Consider the following 23,828-nt stretch of genomic DNA (forward strand, 5'->3'; position numbering starts at 1 on the left):
CAGGCAGGCACCAGACTATTCCTCATTTGCATACGTATTCAAAAATCTTGCACATGCAAATGATCCAATACCAGGGTGAGAGAGCAGGTAGTGGTGGGCGCGTACTGCTCGACACCCTGGGGATGAGGTTGGGGGTACCCGTACATGGAGTCCATTGTCGACAATCAAAAACATGAATTTCTCAATGGAACTTTTTGTAGACAAAGATTTAAAATGAACAAAAAATGGGAAACTAAAATTTGAACATAAAAGGTAGCACACAGGAAGACATCATTTCCTGCTATTCTTGAATGTCACAGATAATGCCATACAAAAATTTATAGTGCTCCACATATTTCAAATAATTTAGTATACAATTATTCAAACTTCAATTGATCAAATATTCAAATATTTGCAACTCGGCAATCAAACTTAATGTGCCATGCACCAGCCTAAATTGAATGCGCCAGTTGGAAGTTAAACGAGCTGCCAATCCGAACTTGCCAGTGGGCCAGTCAAAATTAACAACGAGCTTATGTCGCCATATTGGTCCAGAGGTAGCTGACTCAATGATATTTTAAAAGATTTAAAAAGATTTTAAAGACTCCATTGGAGATTATTGCTCATACAATCCCAAGTCATGCATGTAAAAGTGATGGTCGACCAAAATGAAGGATTTGACTAACAATAAAACCACGCAACTTTTACGATTAAAATACCACAGATTGGCTTTCTTCAAATATTCCGATCAGAAAAAAATGCTGTTGGGATATTCAGTGGATGATTGAATATTCGGTATATTCGACACAGCAGTATTGTGACTGATTTGTCAATAACTTTTTTCCAGGCACAAATCTGCACAGCATTATCCTTTTGGCTCAATAACACATGAGCCAAGATTACATGATTTTGTCAATGCTTACAAATCTTTGGCACTAAAGATGAGACACTCTTTCGACATTAAGCCCCAGTCACACATTCACGGTTGGAGCTATGAATATCCACGGTTTACCAAGAATCAATCGGTCACGATGAACCATCGAGATTCGTGGACTGAGAAATCAACTTTTTAAGAATGCACTACAGTTTCAGCACGGATAGCCACGACTGTCCTAAGGTTTCTCTACGTATACACCACGGTTTGTCACGAATATAGACGGATTGTTGAAGAATATCGATGGTATTACTAAGAATAGAATAGTGACGTTAACACCACCGTTATCTGCAATTGGGCCAAGGTTGACCCAATTGACCAAGGTTCTCCTACGGCATATTCATAGTACAACCTTAGCAGAACCCTAGCACATCCGGGGCATATCCGTAGGACATTCGCAGCGAATTCGTAGAGATTTCTACCAAAAATGAGCTACGAATCTCCAAGAATATGCACAAATAACACAATGAATAAATACGGTTGTCCTATGGATGTCTTATGGTTGCAGTACGGATTAATTTTAATGACGGTTCACCACGGAAGTACTGAACAGTTTAAAACTTCCAAAGCCCCTCCACGAATACCCAAGAAAGATGACGGATAACCACGGATGTACTAAGGATGAATACGGTACTCCCACGGTTTATCACGAATTTCAAACCGTGGAGATCCGTAGCTCCAAACCGTGAAAAAAACGCCAAACTGCCTTTAGTTGGCAAAAATATCCCCCATCGGTATCCAGATGTTCTTGACCTGCGTGGCCTGGTACAGGAATTCCTCCCCTTGCCCCTGAGCCTTGTCCGACCAGTCTCGGTCCTTCCCGTAATTCACCCAGGTGCGCTTCAGGTTAGTTGCCGAGGACCACTCCACGAACTTTGACCCCTCGGCTGAGCCAAAGTACCACATGGACTGCACGTCCTGGTGCTCGGCTAGGGTTTTGGTGAGGTGGTCACGGTTACCGGTGATGATGTTGACGACTCCGCCGGGAAGGTCCGATGTGTCAAACACCTAAATTTAAAAAAAGATACAAGTATTAAAACACATTACCAAACTAGAAACTTGTCTCACCAAAAACAAAAAGAAATTAATTTTGAACTTTCTGAAGTTCTGAAGTTGTCATTTGCTTCCATTGAAAAGCTACAAAATGGCATCTACAGTATTTGGGGGTTCACTTTTGTTCCCTGTCCTTGTGAATCCGACAAATGATTTTATGATTCTGATGCACTCCTTCGTGCAATTGTCCTCCAAAAGTAATTATGAATAGCAAACTACCTACCCAACAAATAAGTGTAAGAAGTCATTCTTAATAATACTTGAATGGCAAATTACAAAGTACCAAGGTAACAGGGACGGGACGAATGTCACGCTTTGGACCCACATTTATAGAATGACCCATCTTCATTTTGCCAGGAGCTCAAATGTCTATGTGATGTTCCTTCAAGTTAAAAAAGGGAGCATAAAATATATGTTGAGACTTGAAGTTTGACAACCTCAGGAAAGACTTCAATATGTCAAAAGAAACATGAATGGGGCATGTAAGGACTAGTGGGAATCAGCTGGATAACAAGAAGGATTAGACAATAAACTTGGAATAGAACAGAATATAGAAGGACAAAACTGAACTTTGATTGAAAAGGGATTCCAGGATCAGCAATACAGCCTGAATTACATGGAGATAAGAGGGTATCAGCAAAAGACCAAGACAGAATTAAAACAAGATTAGAAAACAATCATTTTGGGTTGCGCTGAACTGACCAACAAATACATGTATTCCAAAAGTGTGCGGTCTCGAGGTTACTCTCGATTTACCGCTTGTGTTACAAATTCGAGAAAAAAAACCTGCTAACTGATTAAATCACCCCACATCATTTTTTTTATTATTGTATCTCCATTTCAAGCACCACCCAGAAGTGTCTTTATTTTTGACAGAACAGCTCACAAATTCCAAAGAATGAAGGACGACTCACGGACAAGTCCAAGAATTAGACTGACCTGGTAGAAGTCCAGAGCCGCTATCGGGTACTTCTCGCTAGGAACAATGACTATGGCGTTGCCTCGGATCACAGCGGGAGCAAAGAGAGACACGAAGGCCAGCAGGGGCGATACATCAGGGCATGCGATTCCTATGACTCCCATCGGCTCATTGATCCTGACTGTGGCCCCATACAACAAGGTTTCCTGCATCAAAACAAGGCTTGGTGATCAGTAACAGGGTTTGCCTCTTCACTAGAACCAACCAAAAATCCTTTGGCTACTTTTATTTCCATGTCTAGAGAATTTTTTTATTGGGGTTTGCCAACCTAGGCTTTATCCCCGATCTTTGCTTTATCTATGGCTTATTTTCCTGATTCAGAAAAAAGAAAACAAATTGGGGGACATAAGTTCAACAGATGTACATGTATGTTCTCAAAGACAAAATGCCCTTGAGAAAGGTCCTGCCAGGACTGAAACGTAACACCTGCTAATTTTTATTTTTTTTTTTCAGATTTCCCTAGATATGCACTTAGTTTACAAAGGATAGTTTTATTTTATATAAGTGACAGACAGATCCTGTAATAATGCTCAGCGCGACTTAATACCCTTTTTTGTGGAGCCGATCACAAATGGTTTTAACACTGCAACAACATCATGACAGTCATCTCAAATTTCTACATGAGATTCATGGCGAGGCTCCAAGATTGCCATCCAGGTATTGCTTTCCACAGTGTGCCAATCTACACCATGACCTCAGGGAACCAGACCAAGATGGCCGCCCCCTGGCATTGCTCACCTGCACAGTGCCGCCGTACTTGTCTGCGTAGGCTCCCCAGTAGAACAGCCTCCTGACAGATAGGTCCACTTCTCTCCGGGCTTCCTCCATGGTTTGACCCGTCATGTGACTGAGGTCACCGGCCACCTCGTCCCGACGCAGCTCTAGATTCTCGGCCATGTAGTAGACGATCTGGGCTCGATTGTGGGCAGCTCTCTTTCCCCACCTGCAAAGGTTTAAAAAATAAATAAATAAACCTCACTTTTTTTCTTGTCCTGTTAACCGACTGCTGCTGTATCAGATTCAAACTAGCTAGCAGGCCTCGGCTCAGTGATGGAGTGGTAAGACATCTAGGGTGCATCAGTCAACAGTCTTGCGAACGTGTTTGCTTTAATTAGCTATGCCTTATGAACATACCAACCCAAAATGGAACGATAACGTCATCTAAAAACTGTTGTCAAAAATGGCAGCGCCTTGTATGCCAATCCAACAAGTGTCACTGTTTAGACTGCTTCAATGTGATTTTTTTTTTTTTTTTTAATTTAACAGGTTTGAACATCTACACTAGGCACCATGGTTAATAAAAAAGCATTTTGAAATTATACATTTTTTAGAATTTTGGGGGAAATTTCAGAAATTTACGTGGACATTTTTTTTGGGGGGGGGGGGCTGGAGACGGGTTGAGCCTTAAATATATTTTACATTGGTCAAGTTAGCAAGTATTAAGTAGAATAACATTATCAAAGTGTAGTGCCTAACTGTTCTAAACAATTTGCAGATTTTCAAATTAAGTACATGTATTCCTCTTTGTAATACTAAGTTGAATTATAAAAGCTCCATCGACAGGCTCGACTACAAACAGTAGATGGTGCTTTGCATGTCCTCAAATTCTTCGCTATTAGAGCATTTTGTGGGCCATGAACTTGAGGGTTTGTAAAGAAAAAGCATGAAGAAGGGTGGAAGCCGTGCACAAGAATATGAGCTTGTATTTCTGTGAAATAGTCGGATGAAATTAGGCCCTCAAATTGCTCTATTTTGCAATGGAGCATAGGCATTCTTTTAGGGGTGATCATCTTTGGATGGAATTTTCTCCCTAAAGTCATCGCTTATGCCCAAAAAAATTGAACAGAAAATGAAAGATGATGACATAAGCTTTAATTTAATATGTGTCTCAAACACCTTGGAGGGTTGTGAGTATTTTAAATAATTTTTGGAAATGGGTGTAATTACCACTGAGGTCTATGGCAGTTTATGTCTGCCACCGTAGGCAATGCGTTCGAATTACCTCCAAGTTGTATCCCACAACTCTCCTTCGTAACCATTGAGAAGCTGCTTGCGCACGGAGTACATAAACGTTATCAAACCCCTCATATTTACTTGACATAAGTATTGTTGATGTACCCTAACGTGGCGTGGCCCCTAACGTGGCGCACTGTGATTTTTCGCCTATAGCGCCTAGCTAGAGCAAAAATTTTAACTGATTTCTGTGAAATTTCATCAAGTTCTAAAAACTCCCATTCATAAATCACGAGTTTATCCACCCGTTACAAAGTTAGAAGAAAAATATATTTGGCGTGATTTTCCGATTTTATTTCGAAGTGCACAGTGAACCCTTTGAAAGTGTCCCCCAAAAATAAGAAAACAATTTTCTGACAAACTTCTAGTTGGGTTTGTAACTAGAGATAATAATGGTTTATTAGAATTTATCCACTTCACAGATTTTCTTAAATGTTAATTTGGAATTTTCCGAGATTTATGCAAGTGCACCAAGTGAACACTCAGCCGATTTTGTGCCAACCGTTTTTGAATTTCGGATTAAATTTCATGACACCAAAATTGTTCACAGAGGTAAACTAGCAAGCATTTCACTGAATGAATTTGAAGTTTGTCAAAAAAGAAGTTTGGCAACATTACATGAGGAAAGTTGGGATAAACGTCAAAGTGCGCCATGTTAGGGAACACCACTATATAAGAAAACACACGGACACACAAAAAGGAGTCAACTGTTTTCTTGATGAGTCCTTACCCAGGGGCTGCCTTGTGTGCGGCATCCACCGCGTTCCTGATGTCCTTACGATTCCCATCCCCCACTTGGGCGATGACATCACCGGCAGGGTTCAGGATTGGACGCGAGTATTGGCCGTCGGGACGCTTCTGGGCTCCACCGTAGTACATCTTGTAAGTACGGTCCACTCTGATAAAAAAAAAAAGATTAACAACTAAGTGGGGATTTTTCCACATTTTTCCAAGTGCGACTCGTTAGGGAACACTCAGATGATTTGTACCCAATTTCCGGACGCCACCGTTTTGAATTTTAGCCTAAATTTTATGACACTGAAATTGTTCACAAATGTTCGACAGCATGGATTTTATTCATAAGTTCAGTCTGTGACATCGTGTAGCTGCAATCGGCTGAATGAGAACGTGTCCCCAACGCTGATTTTGGGCGCAATTCAAAACATGACTCGGCAACTTTAGAATTCAAATCTAGATCCTAGAATATTGTTTTCTCGGAATATACAGCATTCACTGAGCTAAAGCTTCATCAGGTTAGTTGTTAAGCACCCGTCGTTAGATTTTGAGCACTTTTTTTGCTTGAAATGAAAAGAATGCACAAATAACAAATGATCTATCCTACCTTTAAATCAGTTGTTTAGTTTCCGGGTAATTTCCAATGTCCCTACATGCCTTTAACCCTAACTCCCCAGCCTAATTTACTAGGAACCATACCCATCCTGGCAAATTCCAACACCCACATGGCATATCGTACACACCCTAGTGGACTTAGTTTCTGGAGGTATGCCAAACCCAATGTAAAAGACCATCAGTTTAGGGGTACTGTACCTATCCCAACAGATTTAAACAACACCTGCTGTTGGACTTTGATGGGTTGAGTTCGGTTAGGGTTAAAAAAAATCCCAGACAAGCTTAACAAAAGCAACTGGGCAGGAATAAATAAAAACCAATACCTGGGAATGGTCTGGCCATCTACAACAATGCCATTCTTGCTGGGGTTCGCATCGCTCACAATCGCGGGCACGTGACCCCCAAACGTCTTGTAGTTGACCTCAACTGGACCTGGGCGTACCTTGTCCGCCCAAGTTGGAGTCACATACTCATACAGGCCCTGTGAAGTAATTACAGTTTAGAATGTACGACTGAAATGTACAACTTTAGCAAGGCAGCATAGCAAGCAGAATTTATTATTCAGAGTGCTGAAGGCACAAGTTCACACGCGGCCCTCTCTCAAGAACATGGAGAGTAAGTATTAGAGACGTCTAATTCGCATTCATATCTTTATACAAATTGTAAGTTACATTGGATAATTGTTGCAACAACTGAGATTACCATTATAATGCGGTGCTAAAAATGTTCATGTTTGTTTTTCAAATTTTTAGCACTTAGGAATTGTGAATTCATTCATAGTTTGAGCTCATATGCGAAAAGGTGATTCCAATCCCCTGATCCTCCTAAGGTCTGAGATATGTCCAGATTTCCCCCTGATTCTGGATTTATACATCAAAAGCCCTCATTAGAATTTTAATTGAAGTATTTTTGGGTTAAAATATTTTAATAAAAGAGTAGCGATGGGCTATTTTTAAGGCCTTTTTAGGCAAATAAATCCATGTACAATATACTTGCTCCTCTGGGGCTTTGACAGCCCCCAAACCCCCTGACGGATTTTCAAGCGTTTTTTCTTCTTCTTTTTCCATGCCGAAGTTCGTTTCACTGAATGAACGATCCTAATACAAGTGTTATATTCGAGTCCATCACAAGTCCTTTCATAAGTTCCCAGACTAACAGGGGTTAGTCTAGGTCCCAGACCAAAAAGATTTTGACTATTCTGACAAATCTTAGGTCACATTCCATGGAGCCTACCTGGGCCCAATTTCATAGCGCTGCTTAACAGCCGACTTTGTGCTTAATGAGCCTCCATCTATTTCATAGGGACCATTAAGCAGTAAGCACAGCAAAAGCACGCTTAACCCCAGAAGAAAACTTTGCTTAAATCAGTGACGTAACAATAGAAATCTCCATATGCGCGCAACCGTTAGCATGAAATAGTGCTTAAGCAGCAGCTTGATTTTCTGCTATAGTAAGCACAACTTTTCTGCTTACTGTTAAGCAGCGCTATGAAATTGGGCCCTGTCCTAAGACTTGTCGGAATAGTCAAAATCGTTTTGGTCTGGGACCTAGACAGACCCTTGTCTCTTACCTCTTTGCCACCATCACGCCCATATCCACTCTGCCGATACCCTCCGAACCCGCTGGCTGCATCAAACATGTTGTGACCGTTGACCCACACACTGCCTGCCTTCATGCTCAGGGCTACCTCCAGGGCCAGACTGACATTCTCTGTCCACACGCTGGCGGCCAGGCCGTAGTTTGTGTTGTTGCCCAGGGCCACTGCCTCCTTGGCAGTCCGGAAGGGGAGGACCACCACAACAGGTCCAAAAATCTAAAAGGGGGGGGGGGGGGAGAGGAAAGACCAAGTAAGTGCCAACAATCACAGCCATTAACATTATCAGTGAATGTATTGTTTATTTTTTTACACAAATCATCAAAATGTCTACTTTCATATGTTGGAAATTTGAAGAGTTTATTTTCCAAACACTATACATGTATATCCATTTGACAAAAGTAAAAAATTAGCACGCATATGAAACCTAATGGAACATACAGAGTAACAAAATGGTACTAATTGCGTTTTGAACGATTTCTAGTGCATTCCAAATAAACAAGTGCGCGTGCACAATAAGCTCTGGCCGTCTTGCATGAAAGTCTTGCATGACATCTCTCAAACTGACCCTTGCCAGAGCTTAAAAATGGGACGCCCAACAATTGTGATGCCGATGGCTCATATGGAACAACATACTTTAGATTTATACGTACATTTATAGCAATTTGTGATGAATACCATGTGACTATAACATTACCGCACATATGTTGCCTCCATTTACAAACTTTTCATAAACATCTTTCCGAGCTGTCACAAACAATTTTTGCTAAGTATTTCATATATTTTCTTTGCTTTTTTTAAATTAAAAACCGACCACCAAGTGACATGTAGAAGCTCCAGCCAGAGCTTAAAAACGTAAATTATTCAAGGGGCTTGAGATTCTTCACAATTTTTGAAACAGATATTTTACAAATCAAAGAAATGTCTCTTTCTGGATGTTGGCATAATAAATTAATATTATTCTCACAATATTTAAGATTCTATGGGTCCTTTCTAATTTATACTTTAATGAACACTCAAATACTTAATTTTGAGACTGTAGTATCATTGAAGGGACGAAAAACATTTAATATAACTTAAACATTCATCACATTTTTGTAAACAATAAGAAGTTTCCTTCTTTTTTTAAGAGAAGAATATGCAGAATTAATGTCCATTGTTGGATCTATTCTGACAATTTTATAGTTAACCAAATTGGACAAAAAAATTACACTTTCACAAATTTGTGCGTAAGTATTCATGACTTGCATACATCTTCGCATTATTGTATTAGGGCCTTAAAGTGAGTAATCATCTTGGAGAAACAAGTCAAAATGCAATGACACTAGTGTGCAACAGGGTCAGGAATCCCATCAAATACAAATTTACCTCTTCCATGACGACCTTGGAAGATGTCTGAACATTGGCGATGACAGTCGGTGGGTAAAAGCATCCATTCGCTGGAAGACACTGTGTGTTCTGAATGATCTGTGAAAAGTGAAATGCAGTAATGGTTATAACGCAAACCCATACAATTACAATGGATGATTAGAAATCTTTCACCCTTAACTGCAGTGTCGTCCAGAGTCACTTGAGTCAAGTCCGAGTCTGAATCTTGAGTAACTTGGGTAGAGTCCAAGTCCAAGCCCGGAGTCATTTGGTTCAAGTCTGAGTCCGAGTCTGCGTAGCATTTGTACGGAATGGATGTGCATGGACAAGGGCACACATATATGTAAGCGATATGTAAGTGATGCACTGTCGCGGGTAATAGAGAGGGGTGCATTTAATAATAAACATTGTATTTGCAACAAGGTTTTTTGGGGGGTAAACAAAATATGTGACTCGCAAGTCCGAGTCATAATGGTCGGGTTCGAGTATGAGTTGAGTCTTTTGCAGATATGACTTGATTTGAGTCTGAGTCAACAAATTCAAAACTCGGGAGAGCATGCACTAATTTGAAATCCATAGATGAAAATACTAACTGTATAAACCATCTTGACAAATTCTTCTTGTCATGCACAAAGAAGGCTACACACCCCACTTTTGCTTCTGTGGTGAAATGAGAAACTTTTTTGGAGTCATGCCAGTTGACCCCGGCTCACCTCTGCCCCTTCGGCTCTAGCCTCCTCCACATATTTCTCAACGGTGGCCCGCTGGGAGGGATCGACCACTGCTCCAACGTCGATGGACTTATCCAGGGAGTCGCCGAGCCGCAGCGCCATGATCCGATCCCGGAGTTTATCCAGCAGCTTGCCCTTAACAGTCTCGTGGACAAGCAGGCGAGAGCCAGCACTGCACACCTGTCATTCAATGAAGGTTTCAATTTTTTTGAAACTTGAACAGTGATCTTGACTGGAGTGGGGTTTGAACCTGCAACCTCAAGATAACCGCTCGGTCACGCTAGTAACTGAGCTATCAAGCCCTATGTTGGCGGGTTCTCCATTCTGGCAATGTCTTTGTACAAGGACCACTTGAACAAGGGCAGCTCAGTGGGTAGAGCGCCGGTTTGGTAATCCAGAGGTTGCAGGTTTTAACCCTGCTCCAGTCCATTTCTTTGTTAAACTTTAATACCAGTATAATGCACATACCACCTAGTCAGTTTCCCTTTGCAGTTTATTTGGAAAAAAGGTTTCAGTTCAATAGTCTTTCAGGGTATTCCTTACATTCCTTAACCTGCAATGAATGCAGTGCAATATCACTGCATTTTTACTGTCCAGAAACGTGGCCGTCCTAGACCAATGAAATTAAAGTATCCAAGCACACAATATAACAAAAAGTGTTAGCATAGGTGGACTGCCATATTGACTGGCCATTTTCACATACCGGCAGCAGCCATATGGAAAATCATGCTGCGTTATTTAATATGAAACGAGCATTAAAACTTTGAAAGGAAATATACTTCAAAATAGAATAGTTACATGAACCAGATGGCATCCACTAGGCAATCCACTATCCTCATCCTGAATTCAACTGTACCCATCTCTCCTTGGTTGAACCAGATGGCATCCACTGTGCAATCCACTACCCACACTTCATTCAACATGCCATCCACATCTTGACTTCTACTGTACCTACCTCTCCTTGGTTGAACCAGATGGCATCCACTGTGCAATCAACTATCCACATCTTATTCAACACGCCATTCACATCTAGACTTCCAGTATACCTACCTCTCCCTGGTTGAACCAGATGGCATCCACCACCCCCTCCACGGCTGCATCCAGATCTGCCGAGTCAAAGACGATGAAGGGCGACTTCCCTCCCAGCTCCAGGGACAGCTTCTTGCCAGTTCCTGCCGTTGCCTTCCGCAAAATCTGACCAACCTGGATAATTTCAGGGGAAAAAACATACTCTAATATAGACAAATTCTGTGAACAAAATTAGAAACTATTTCTGAGGTGGGCCCAGGCTTGCACTCAGTAGTACACATGCACTTTAGGCTGCTTAGAGCAATAGGATTAACCAAATGCACACATGCCTCGTCTTTAAGAACTCATGCGGCATGCATGCAAACATGGTTCCACCTCAAAATGGCTTCTAATTTTGTTCACTGAATTAGTCTATAGCTAGAACCATCATGAACTTATATTCCAAGCAATGCAAAATTAACAAGTAAAGGGAAACTTTGCCCGAATATCAACTCTTACTTGGCCACTGATCTGACTGGATAGTGCACGCACCAATTGCCATGCAAAGAAAAGTGAAGCCATGAAAAGTCACTTTGTAGGCCTCCAATGGCTGACGCTATGTACACTAAATACACACTAATGAACACACTAACAAGATTGTAAATTCTTGTTTCGTAGTTGTGGGGACTTACACTCATCGCCACGAGGTTTTTGTGAGGACCGAAAATGCTATGGGGACAGCAGAAAGTCCCCATAACTCGGTCCTAATTTCCTTAACAATAAAAAACTTCCCCATAACGCGGTGTATGCCTACCTGTGCGCACAGGTTTGTGTGTATTTTAGGCCTCTCAAGATGGCACCTAAGTGACTTCAGCCTATGATCCAAGTTCTCAACACTATATAACCAGTCAATACGAGATCAGTAGACGCGCAACCTACCTCCGTGGAGCCCGTGAAGGCAACCTTATCAATCCCAGGGTGCACCGCCAGCTTGCTGCCGAAAGCCCCGTTGCCTGTGACCACGTTGAAGACGCCCGGCGGCAGTCCCGCCTCGGCGCAGATCTGGGCAAAGAGCAAGGCGCTCAGGCGGGTGAAGGTAGCCGGCTTCAGGACCACGGTGTTACCCATGGCTAGGGCCGGGCAGACCTTCCAAGTCAGCAGCATCAGGGGGAAGTTCCATGGAACAATGGCGCCAACCACACCTGTCGGGAGTAACAAAACAATCACACTATAAAGCCATCTCATAAAGTACCGAGGCACAGCTGCAGACAAGGTTGTCCGCAATAAGCTCATTGTATAACATTGGTAGGATTCTGAAATACTTTGCCACAATCATGTTCAAGAAACCCACTTGTGGTATTCATACCTCAGCATGAAACAATAGAACCTCTTCACTGGCGCCAATCAAAACCTGTGCCCGTGCCCACAAAATAAGACTGTAAATTACGAACGTGTTTGCAAGAATATTATCTCCAGAGTGAAACAATAGAGCCTCTCACTGGCACATGAAAGCCCGTGCCATATTGTTTCCCACATAATGTAACCGTAAAACACCAACCCGTTTGCGAGCATTTCACCAGTACTGCGACTTTTTTAACGCTACCTTGTGTGTGATATCATGATCAGTGGTGGACAGCTGAAGTTTCTGATTTTTTAAAATTAAAATTGACATAGCTTTAGAATAGAGTATGAAAATTACGTGATATTTTCACAATTACTATTATTGTTATTATTATTATTTATTCGACCTCAACAAAGAATTAAAAACAGTGATACAAAACCAAACAAAAATTACACAAAAGTGGTTGAAACGCACAACAAAAGAAACGTATAAACATGTAATTTAAATTTAAATTAAAATTTAAATTATTAAAAAATCATGAAGTAGAGGGCATGCACTTTAAATGACAGCTGGAGTGGGCTTCCCAATTGGGAGTTGAACAATAACCAGTAAGACACAAAAAATCACAAAGAAAACGATTATGTGGGTCAGGGACCGCAAAAGCGAATCTAATCACTGTTGCGGACCCGCACATAATGACAAATGAACAGGACAAAAAAGGCAAACAAATACACAAGAACAAGATTACAAATGGCAGGGAAATAACACAATAAAGGGAAGCCCGAAGATTAAACTTAAGATTAAGTAAATTGCGCTATAATGTGAGCTGGTCATGGAGGTGTGTCTTGAGACTGGCTAGAAATGAGTTTAGTGAACTAGTCAATACCGTGTACTTTATCTCATGAAATGTTTATTTATGAAATGGAGTCACATATTTTTTTAAATATTTTTCTAATTCGGTCACTTTCTTTTGGACTTGCCCTATACAGTGCTATTACAATTTCGTCTTTAATTAAATCTTAAATTTTGCATCAATGAAGCATTCTTACCAAATGACTTCCAGCCTCCCATCTCTTCGTCCATTAGCTCCGCCCAGCCGGCGTGATGGTAAAAATGCCGCACCACCAGCGGGATGTCACAGTCGCGGGATTCTCTGATGGGCTTACCATTGTCAAGGCTCTCCATCACGCTGATAAGGCGCTGGTGCTTCTGAATGTGACGAGCAACGCTTCAGGAAAGAAAAGAGAAACCAACGATCACAGGTCATCCAGTGCTAGGTTAACTTCCAAGCTACTGAAATGATCTGACAAAAGCGATCCTTTGTAATTGTTCATCCTTTGTCGCTTGTGACTGGACTTATAAAAAGAGTTGTGGTTTACTTTTGACTGGACTTGTGATGGACTCGACTACAACACTACTTCGTTATTTGTTTCTGCCACGCAGGGCGATAAAAAACCACTTTGAGATGGCAAGAGTTACGCAAAACAACCTTCTAAAATTGTATATATGAGGTGTGGTAAAGACATCACAAGTCAGATCACAAGTCCATCACAAGTCAGATCACAAGTCCGTCGCAATTAAGATCTCATGGCCGTCTCAAGTCAGATCTCAAGTCAAATCACAAGGCCATCACAAGTCAAATCACAAGTCAATTACGAGTCAATAACAAGTCAGACCTCAAGTCCATCACAAATCAGATCTTAAGTCAAATCACAAGTCAGATCTCAAGTCAGAACCGAAGTCAGATATTAAGTCAGATCACAAGTCAGATCACAGTTCAATCACAAGTCAGATCACAAATCCATCACAAGTCTGCCAGAAGTCAGATCACAAGTCCATCATACGTCAGATCACATGCCATCACAACACAAGTCAGACCACAAGTCAATTATTAGCCAATAGCAAGTCAGATCTCAAGTCCATCACAAATCAGATCTTAAGTCAAATCACAAGTCAGATCTCAAGTCAGATCTCAAGTCTATCACAAGTCAATCACAAGGCAATTACAAGTCAATCACCAGTCAGATCACAAGTCAGATCTCAAGTCCATCACAAATCAGATCTGAAGTCCCGCACAAGTCAGATCACAAGTCAATCACTAGTCAATAACAAGTCGGATCTCAAGTCAATTCCAAGCATGTCAGATCTTAAAATCCATCACAAGTCAATCACAAGTCAGATCACAAGCCAGATCACAAGTGAGGTCTAAGCTCTTTGAATAGCTTGTGAGTTGGCTTGAGACTAAATCACTTGTGTTTAACTTATGATTGACATATGTAAGGACTTCACTACAACGTTGTTACAAATACTAGTAGTACATGTAGTAGTACGCATGTACCTATACAAATGCCTTGCCCTGACATGGCCAGGCAGTTTGCTCCATGACTCGTAAGCCCTTGAAGCCGCAGTCACAGCCAACTCGACGTCATCATCTTCCCCCTGGAGTGTAGTGGCCAAGGTTTCACCGCTGGCTGGTGCCTTGGTGGTGTACGTGCCTCGGCCCGCGGGCTTCACCCACTGATTGTCGATGAAGTGACCCAGACTACGGTCGTGACTCTCAAGCCATGCCTGGATATGTGACAGAAGGAGAAGGCTATAAATATGTCACTTCAGAGGGAGAAAGTATGGTCCCATCCGCACAAGCAAGTAAATACTGCTTGAGGGAATTTGCACAATGGATAACAAGTATTGTGGGAAGAGAAAACGCACAGATACTAGTGCCCCTTTTTCTTTCCCACAGTGCTTGAGTGATATTTGCGATAAGGACTGTTGGGCCGAGGAGGCAGATAAGAGGCATTTCCATAGCATCTCTTGAGTCTTGTCAACATATCTCTTTTTTTCCAACTTGTGTCTGGTGAAATTTGGAGAGAGTTTATCCGATACGATTGCAGGTTTTTCTCGAAGTCATGCGTCATCATGGTTGTGGACCTTTGACTTTTTGATTTTCCCTGGTTATTAACTAGATTAGTTGTAGCTTCCATATCAAAATTATCATTATTAAAATGATCAAGTGACCAAAAAAAAAACAGTCTGGATTTTAAATTCACAACTTTTCCGGAATTTTTGCATGCACCGTTGTGTGGCTCTAAATACGGAGGAAGTACCAGAGTACAGTCTTTAAACTTCGAGTCACATTTACGGGGATAAATCCAACATGCAAACTTGCTGTGCGATTGGCCGATCATACAAGTTCTGCACTGCGTAATCGGTAGTCAGGATACTGTAGACGTACCTGCGAGTTCTGCCCTGCACGCGCGATTTACAGATGCTTTTCAGGCGTTGCAACCTGACGCCACTTCCACGCTTGTGTAATTTTGTATTTCCTAACAAAATTGGAAATATTTCTCAGTCCCAGACCCAGATTCATATTTTATCATCGTTTTTGCAATGAATGACCTTCATAGAGATGATTGATATATGAAGAAAAACTGGCATCAGGTAGCAACATAGTTTCCACCCCCCCCCCCCACCCCTGCAAAAATTCCTGGATCCGCCCCGGCTTTTGCCATGGCGATCGGTCTGACTGCATGCTGTGCGAACGCAGGACAGGCATCGACAGGAGGCCGAGCTCCGAGCCTGTCTCCACGTTAAAATTATTTTAGACAAGACAGGTTCACGTGAGGCGAATTTCAGATTAAAGTTGAACAAGTAAACTCTGATCAACTTCGGTTAATTTCGTTACCTGCGCAGAGGTAGCTGCCTCGGGATTTGGGCCATAATTCATGGAATCGAAAATCCCAGCCACGGTAGTGTTGGGATTTGATCCAACTCTTGCACTAGACGCTGCCATCTTGCTTGTCTTGCAGGTCTGCACTGGAAGTGAAAGAGTGCCCTCTTGTGTTAATTTTTGTTCTGTTGACAAGTTGCAGCTGTTTAATAAACCGATACTTCGTTTGAAGTTCGGCTATTAAATAGGTCTAGGCCACTACATAGCGGACTCTTGGCATATTTACTGCTTCCAAAATATCAAATCTATTCCTATGCCAAAAAATGATATTTTTTTTATTATGTGTAGAAACTAAAACGTTCCCACTGATTAAAATGTTAGAGATAAACCCGTACTTAGAACGATGCCGGGATTTAAAAACCCACCATTCAACCTCGACCTCAGGATGTCGAGCAGTACGCGCCCACCACTACCTATTGGAAACGCAGTTGGAAATAAAGTAAGCACCGGGGACGTGGTTGCCCACCATTAGTCTTGTTTCGTCAAGTTGAAACTCCACTCGAGAGAAAGACTAGTAATAGCTGGTTTACACGCGACAGATACCAGCGACACCATACGGCCGTGCTTTGCAAAAAAGGGTTAGTATTATTTACTATTAAAATGCATTGCATTTGCATTATGCTTCGGTGAAATCCATCTCCCACATCGATTTTTGCCTGAAAATAATTGATTCTCTCTGGCCGATGACAACAGTTCCCCGTGTTTTGGAATAGGGCGAAGGAGAAAGGCAAACATTTTTGTGCCTTTGGTGGAGGGGAACATGAGGTTGATCCGTGGGATCTGACAGTTTTCCTCTTCGAAAAAGGTGACAACCACTTAACTTCCCAAAACAGGAGTAGCTTCAGCACTGCATCGTCGTACGGAGTACGGGGTTTGAGATCGTGGGCGTTTTGGTAGGTGTTCCCACACTAGCACAGTTGAAAGTGAATATTAAAACCAGTTTCTTAATAATAATAATAATAATAATTACATTTATAACGCGCCTTTTCCAAAGGTTACAAAGCGCAACCAAGGACACCTCTGATAGTAGGAAAAACCAAAAAAGAACATTAACATGAATCAAGTGAACAGGTAGGCCTAGGTCTTAAGTGAGGATTTAAACATATGTATTGAGGTGGAGCATCGAACTGATTGTGGGATGGAGTTCCAGATTCTTGGACCCGCCACAGTGAGGGCCTTATCTCCTGCTTTCCTTGCAGTGCGAGGAATACGTATGTTCCCCTGGCCTGGGAGCGTAAGTTTCTTCGTGCCGGTGCTGTGAGATCCAGTGAGCTTGAAATGTATTCTTGCATGTCTTGCGGATAGCGTTATTGAGAAAAATGAGGAAACACGTCTTGTTTGTTTAATCAGTGATTATCTGTAGCTGCCTTAAAACACACAATTTCACTTTTTTTATATGCCAGAGCAGACTCAAATAAAACTACAACTTAGTTACATCGCAGTGGCTATTGTTACGGCAGCTGTAACGCATTTCCCATTTTCTATCCTTACGGTAGACTGCAACTTTTATAAAAACATGAGAAGAAAATATAAAATTAGAAGGAAAAAAGTGAATTTGAACGTTATGAAATTCGGACTTTATTTCCCTTTTAAAAAAATCCTCCAAAGCCTCAGGTTAGAAAAGGAAAAAAATTCAAGTGCAAAACTGAGATGCGAACCCGCAACCTCGCGGTGCAAAATCCTACCCTCTATCGACTGAGCTGTCGCACTGCTCACTAAAACGTGGGGAAACAAATAATTATATATACCTGCCGCGTGCCGGCGTGCGTATCAAAAAAGTATCGTAGAGGGCGCTAAACAACGGCTGCCGTAACGATAGCCACTTCGTAGTTACATGACTTAGGCCTACACATTTTGTTACAAGTTAGGCCTAATTATTTTTAAAACAAGATTAATTTTTTGACATGTCAGAAATGTTGTTGATTGTGTAGTTTTTAATGTTACTATGTCTAGTAGTAGTAGTGGGCTATCGTTACGGCAGAGTAATTGCAGAATACCCCGCCACTCGGAAATACACCCCCCAAATTCTCTGGCTATGAGGTTGGAATCACTGGAAAAGAAACAATTCAAGAACGAAGCAACACAAAATGAATGGGAGTTGCTGAAAAAAATTGTAAGTCCAAACCAACTACCCTGTTGCCGGCTACGCGGATACAAAGTGGGAGTCCTTATAATTATGCTTGAGAACGAAGCAACACAAAAGTAATGGGAGTTGCTCAACTACCCTGTTGCCGGCTACGCGGATACAGAGTGGGAGTGTAGTGGAGCATGACGCATAGTACATACATGTAGCGTTAAGGTTTATTGAGGGCAATCAACCGTTACTCCGTAGCCGGCTACGAGGTCATGGAGTTGCATAGAAGGAGTGGCGGGGTATTCTGCAATTGTGACGTTACAGCAGCCATAACGCGATTTATATCTGCTATTGTCAGATCGTTACGGCACTGGCAGTGCAATAAACACTTTTTCTTTTAATAATAATAATAATGGCGTCTTGTATAGGGCTCATGTCCGTCACAAAGTGACGCTCCTGGCGCTCTTATTATTACCCTGGCTTTAGCACGGCTGCCATTACGGGGCTCAAGCATTGAAAGAATTTCTTCCTACCTGGTACCCATTTACTACATCTGGGTGGACAGAGGCAATCGTAGTAAAGTGCATTGCGCAAGCGCACAAGCACCATGTTCCCCATCAGGATTCGAACCCATGTACCACGGCACACGAGTCGAACACTGTAACCACTGGACCACAGCACCCTAGTTTCATTTAGGCCTTGGCCTTAATACTACTACTAGACTAGTAGTAGTAGGCCCTAGTACTTTTATGTTTTTAATCAAATTCTACTTTTAATTGAAGTAGATTTAATTTTCTTTTTCATGTGTAATCCATGGCTTTGTTTGGTTGATTTTTTTTAAAGGGAAATAAAGTCCAAGAACCATTCAGTTGATAGTCTGGTTCCAAGAGCAAAAGATCCTGACGTTGAGGTCAGCATCATGGTCAGGGAACCAGACGGTCGACTGCCATAACAATAGCCAAGTGCTGGGTTTATTTTCGGACCCCCTTTATGTTCTTAATTTTATTTTTAAAGTTTCATTTAAAATGACTGACTTTAATATCAAGAAATCTTCTTGTGTAATTGTAATAAACCTAATTTCTATATTTAAAAGTGTTTTGATGAAAATAATGTATACATTTTGGTGTAGGCGGTTTGTTTGTCCATGGTTTGTCTTACTTTTTGTAGGCCCACCAGTGAAGAAAGCTTTGGAAGTTGATTTTGTAAAATTGTACTTTAGGCCACGAGAAAGGCATTTTTAGATGTGCGTCCACCGCCTGCCACTTCTTGAAAAGCAACTGCAAAATTGATTAATTAACCCTAACCTTCCCAAATCCTCCAAAATTCTCCTTGAAAAATGGAGGATTGTGCAGGATTGCGTGTGGCTGATTTTGACTGATGCACTGTGTCAAGGTCTTGGGCCGGACCTTTTGTTGTTTATGCTCAGTCGTGCATAAAGGTAGGCCACATATACTGTATATTATACTTGAAATCCTCTGCACAGCTCCAGGATGTCACTGGCTCTGCCTCAACATATTGACAGTGATTGCTGGAAGATTTTGCAGGATTGAGGCAGTGGTCACCCTAATAACGGATGATTTTGCAAGATTGAGGCTGTATGCAATTTATATATGTAGGCAGTTGGAGGATTTTGCAGGATTGAGGTTGCATCCTAGAAACAAAATGCCTAATGTACAAATGAACATTAAAAAAAAAGAAGAGCTCTGTCGTAAGGATTTGGTTTACTGGTTTACAAAAACACAGATAATTTTAATCGAGAAAAAAAATCAAAAGGGTTGTACAAGAATTCTTGCAAAAACAATTACAAACTTGTTTTATGCGCTGACATTTCAGAAAGTGTTTGCAAAGATTAAATTTTATGGCTAATGCTTGAAACTGACTGAACGAAGCCTTGGTTAGTCTCCACTCAAGCATTTTGTTTGATGTTTCAGTTTTTGCTGGCTGGCTCATGGCCAAGTTTGCCATACTGTGTACAAATTTGTAGGTTGACCACTCCTTCACAAATAATCACATTAGCCTTGGTGGTATGTAGAGAGCTCTAAAAGAATATTTGATGTTTGGCTTACAAACAAGATAAAAATGCCATTAAGAGATAAGGGTAGCCAGGCAAGTATTTGCAAGGTTGATAACTCGGTAAAAAGCAAAACCGGAGCCCACTCCAGCTTGAAAATCTCAATGTTTTGAAGATGTACAGTATGCATGCGTAGTACTTTACTTACTAATCTGAACATTTGAGACTTTCACTACTCAAAACTTAAGATAATGAAAACATGCTATACAGGCATGCAAATTTTCCTCGGATCAGCTGATTTCCTCTTTTTTTATTCTCATTTCTGTCATTCAAAATAGAAAAACACTGTACAAAGTCTTCTGAATTTTGGAATTTTCTTCTTTTTTTTCCGAATGAACAGTTGCATGCCTGGCTATAGAGCTACAACTTTTGTACAATAAAATAGACTGGCACAGAAACAACCAGTCCAACACCCATGTAGTATTTAAATCAGTCAACTGTGTCAAAAGAAACGTACCTGATCTCTATTTCTCAGGTCATGCCACCAGACTTCCGATGGGTCAATCTTTGCCAAAAGTTTGACATGTACAAGTCTAGTCTTAGGCTTCAGATTGAAATCCCTTTGCATCACTCTCAGGTGCAAAATACTTGAGTCTCCTTTAAAATTGAATTCAGACCTCAAACTTGGCTGATGAAATACTGAGGACCTTGTCTTTGCCTCATAACAATTTTGGAGAATTTAGTCAGCTAAAGAGTGAGTAAAGTTGGCCTGATTTTGTGTGGCATGTTTTTCAGCACTCAAGGTCCCAGACTGGCATAGTATATTTTGTACATAACATTTTTTGTACAACAGTACTTACTTGTAAGCATACTGTGTATGATACCAAAAATTGTGCAGTACATCCGGCCAGATCATCATAAATCCGGCCAGATCATCATAATTATTTCGCATGATTAGGTTTTAATACTTTCATGGTTTCCATAATTTCTCAACCAATTTGTAAAAAAACCGACGTATGCTTTGTTCCCCCTTGTTTATTTTGTTATAAATGCAAAATTGTTTATTTTGTAAATTGAAAATTTACAAAAATGTATTTGATCAAAGGCTTCAATGTGTTTTGACAAAGAATGCTACATGTATGCTTTTTCAGCACTGTTTTCGTACTGTAAGGTGGACATATAATATTTACAAGATGGCATACTGTACTTTCAATTGACAATTAATATCATTTAAAGGGCATTAAAAATCATACATAATTGTCACATACATGTACATGCTCAGAATAAGTGCATTTACATGAACATACATCGTATGCATTGAATTTGATCATAAAGACATGAAGGACGACAGCTGGAAATTAACCTTTAGTGGTGCATGGTCCCCTTTTCTTTGCCTGTACCGGTACATGTATCCGTGTCATGTGCCGTATTGTGACTAGCCGTGATGTCATTACTCTATACAGCCAAGCCCTATTTGCATTGCTTGGTTGCTGGAGTGCAGCGGTTGACGTCAGTGGTCAGTCAGGCACTCCTGTATTGCAATCTTATTTGCTCAGAATCAATGCCTGGCTGTAGGCTTGATACTAGTATAAACGTGTACAGATGCAATATATCTACTTGTAGGGTACGCATCTGTACAGAAGATACAACATGTAATAATACGGTGGGAACACATAGTCATTGCAATCAGAATATGAATTTCATGTGCATCAGCAGTACATGACTACATGTACCGGTACACATGTGTCGTGTAGAGTACAATCCTGCAAAATCCTCCAACCATGTAAACATTGCATACAGCCTCAATCCTCCAAAATCATCCGTTATTTCTCGAATGTGGTCCTTGGAGGGGTGGGCTCAATCCTGCAAAATCCTCCAGCAATTAATGTCATGTTGAGGCAGAGCCAGTGACATCCTGGAGCAGTGCGGAGGATTTCAAGTAGGCCTATAATCTAGGCCTAAGTTTATGCACGGCTAAGCACAAACAGCACAGGGTCCGGCCCAAGACCTTAACACAGTGCAGCCTCCAATATCAGCCACATATTTTGCCTAATTTTGTAGACTGAATCCTGCAAAATCCTCCAATTTGCAAAGAGGATTTTAGAGGATTTGGGAAGGTTAGGGTTAAAAAATTATACAAAAACCACTAAGCTGCAAAACACCAATCCAGTGATAATCAGGTTGTGTGTCACCCAACTTACATGTACTTTCCCATACTGTGTACACATGATTACATGTAAATTACATGAAAATATTATTAAAAAATAAGAGAAACTTAAATTAACGCAGTAAGTACGTACATCATGTACTGTCATGACTGTAGCCTATATCAGTATTAGAATTGGGTGTGCATGTAAAGACAACATAAAAATGTACATTTTAAAAACTACGTTTACAAAATGTAAACGCAGATGAACAGGCTATTTTGGATACCTTTTTTCAAGTGGAGACCAAAGCTGTTTTTTAATTTACACGTACTACATTTTTGTAGACTTGCTTGTCAGTGAGTGAATTTTAAGCAGTTGTCAAATTATGAGCAAAACAATCCAATATTCCAAGTACATGTATACTTTTTGTAATATAGGCCTAATCACAAAGCAAAAAATATTGTCACGTCATCTGACATCATTATATTTTTGAAGCACGTATTGTGATGAACCCACCCACCGCTTCAAATGGTACGTGCCATGGAGAATTTTAAACACGGTAAAAACCTTTGGCGGACGTAATTATCATAAGCTTGCTTCTTATGCACGGTTGTTCTCTCTGTCATGTGAGTGCACCGTTCGGATGCACAGTACTGTAGACATTTGACCGACGTGTACCGTTTTACTGTGTGCCAGCGAAGAAGAGACGGTCCCGCGATATTATGACGCCAGTGTGTGTGTTTTTGTGAGTTTACGTCACGCTGTATGATAAAGTGAATCACGCGCTTGGTTATAATTACACCTACTGCCTCCCGTTTGTATGTAGCTGGGATTATCATTGAATCGTTTGGGGTTCCGGCCGGACCGTCACGTTCCTCTGGCGCATGAAATTCAGGCCCGAAATATCTGATGTGCGTATGCATCGTGGCTTGCTGACAACTGATGACGTTGGGCTCGGATCTCAAGAGGATTTGGAGCTGAAGAATTTTGAGGATCTTTGCAGGCCTCTATGGTAACGGGATATATTTTATAGGTTAAATTTTTTAATATGTATTAAAAAAAAATTGGCTGCGTTATATTTGCTTAAAAAACAAGTGGTTTTTGCAGTGTACCAGTACAACACAGCTCATCTGTTATGTGTAGTCACCCGTCGTTAATATTTTTTTGTTTATTTGGCAGTCTCTCGCTTTGTACTGCTGTTGGGTTACTTCTTGTACTGTATTTTACTTAGATACATGTACCTCAACATGCACAGAGGAAAATCCTGAGAGGAAAAATCTGAGAGGAATGTAGTATTACAAATGTACATACTAGTACATGTAGTTTACGATATGTCTTTTCATACAATGTATACATGTACCGGTGCATGGGTCATTTTATAGATTTGGGGTCCACATTTTTCCTGTCTCTGGTATAACGTCAATGATTTCATACAGAATTAACCCTAACCTCCCCAACTCCATCAAGTGGATTTTGGGGGACTTGGTCCTGCAGACCTGATTTGACTAAATATTGATG

The 23,828-nt window shown here is 41.0% G+C and overlaps 2 protein-coding genes across 3 annotated transcripts in view; one reads left to right on the top strand and one right to left on the bottom strand.

The window, feature by feature from the left end:
• Positions 1-811: 811 nt before the first annotated feature.
• On the bottom strand, positions 812-16,184 carry LOC119741210 (aldehyde dehydrogenase family 16 member A1-like). Its single transcript, XM_038216942.1, has 13 exons — positions 16,034-16,184; positions 14,690-14,919; positions 13,401-13,579; positions 11,949-12,211; positions 11,052-11,204; positions 9,984-10,181; positions 9,271-9,369; positions 7,879-8,121; positions 6,632-6,789; positions 5,689-5,856; positions 3,684-3,888; positions 2,906-3,091; positions 812-1,921 (listed from the first exon to the last, which is right to left on the bottom strand). Exons 1-13 carry the CDS (start codon positions 16,139-16,141, stop codon positions 1,622-1,624), a joined length of 2,490 nt encoding a protein of 829 aa, XP_038072870.1. The 5' UTR covers positions 16,142-16,184; the 3' UTR covers positions 812-1,621.
• Positions 16,185-16,664: 480 nt separating this feature from the next.
• Positions 16,665-23,828, top strand: part of LOC119740612 (synaptotagmin-1-like) — a 37,932-nt gene continuing 30,768 nt past the window's right edge. The window contains exon 1 of one of the 2 annotated variants that reach the window (XM_038215972.1): positions 16,665-16,971. The gene's annotated coding sequence lies outside the window, so the exon portion shown is untranslated. Of the gene's footprint in view, positions 16,972-22,958; positions 23,344-23,828 lie in introns of those variants that run through there. The other variant, XM_038215973.1, reaches the window with a different exon arrangement.

Source organism: Patiria miniata, unplaced genomic scaffold (assembly GCF_015706575.1).
Source record: "Patiria miniata isolate m_02_andy unplaced genomic scaffold, ASM1570657v1 HiC_scaffold_5, whole genome shotgun sequence".
Classification (NCBI taxonomy): domain Eukaryota; kingdom Metazoa; phylum Echinodermata; class Asteroidea; order Valvatida; family Asterinidae; genus Patiria; species Patiria miniata.

Bases quoted from the DNA above. Each gene is read 5' to 3' on its own strand.
- LOC119741210 (XM_038216942.1), bottom strand. From the start codon at position 16,141: ATGGCAGCGTCTAGTGCAAGAGTTGGATCAAATCCCAACACTACCGTG. The intron at 8,122-9,270 runs GTAAATTTGTAT...CCCCCCTTTTAG, and splicing joins CCAAGGTCGTCATGGAAGAG to ATTTTTGGACCTGTTGTGGT. The intron at 5,857-6,631 runs GTATTGGTTTTT...TTTTTTTATCAG, and splicing joins GATGGCCAGACCATTCCCAG to AGTGGACCGTACTTACAAGA.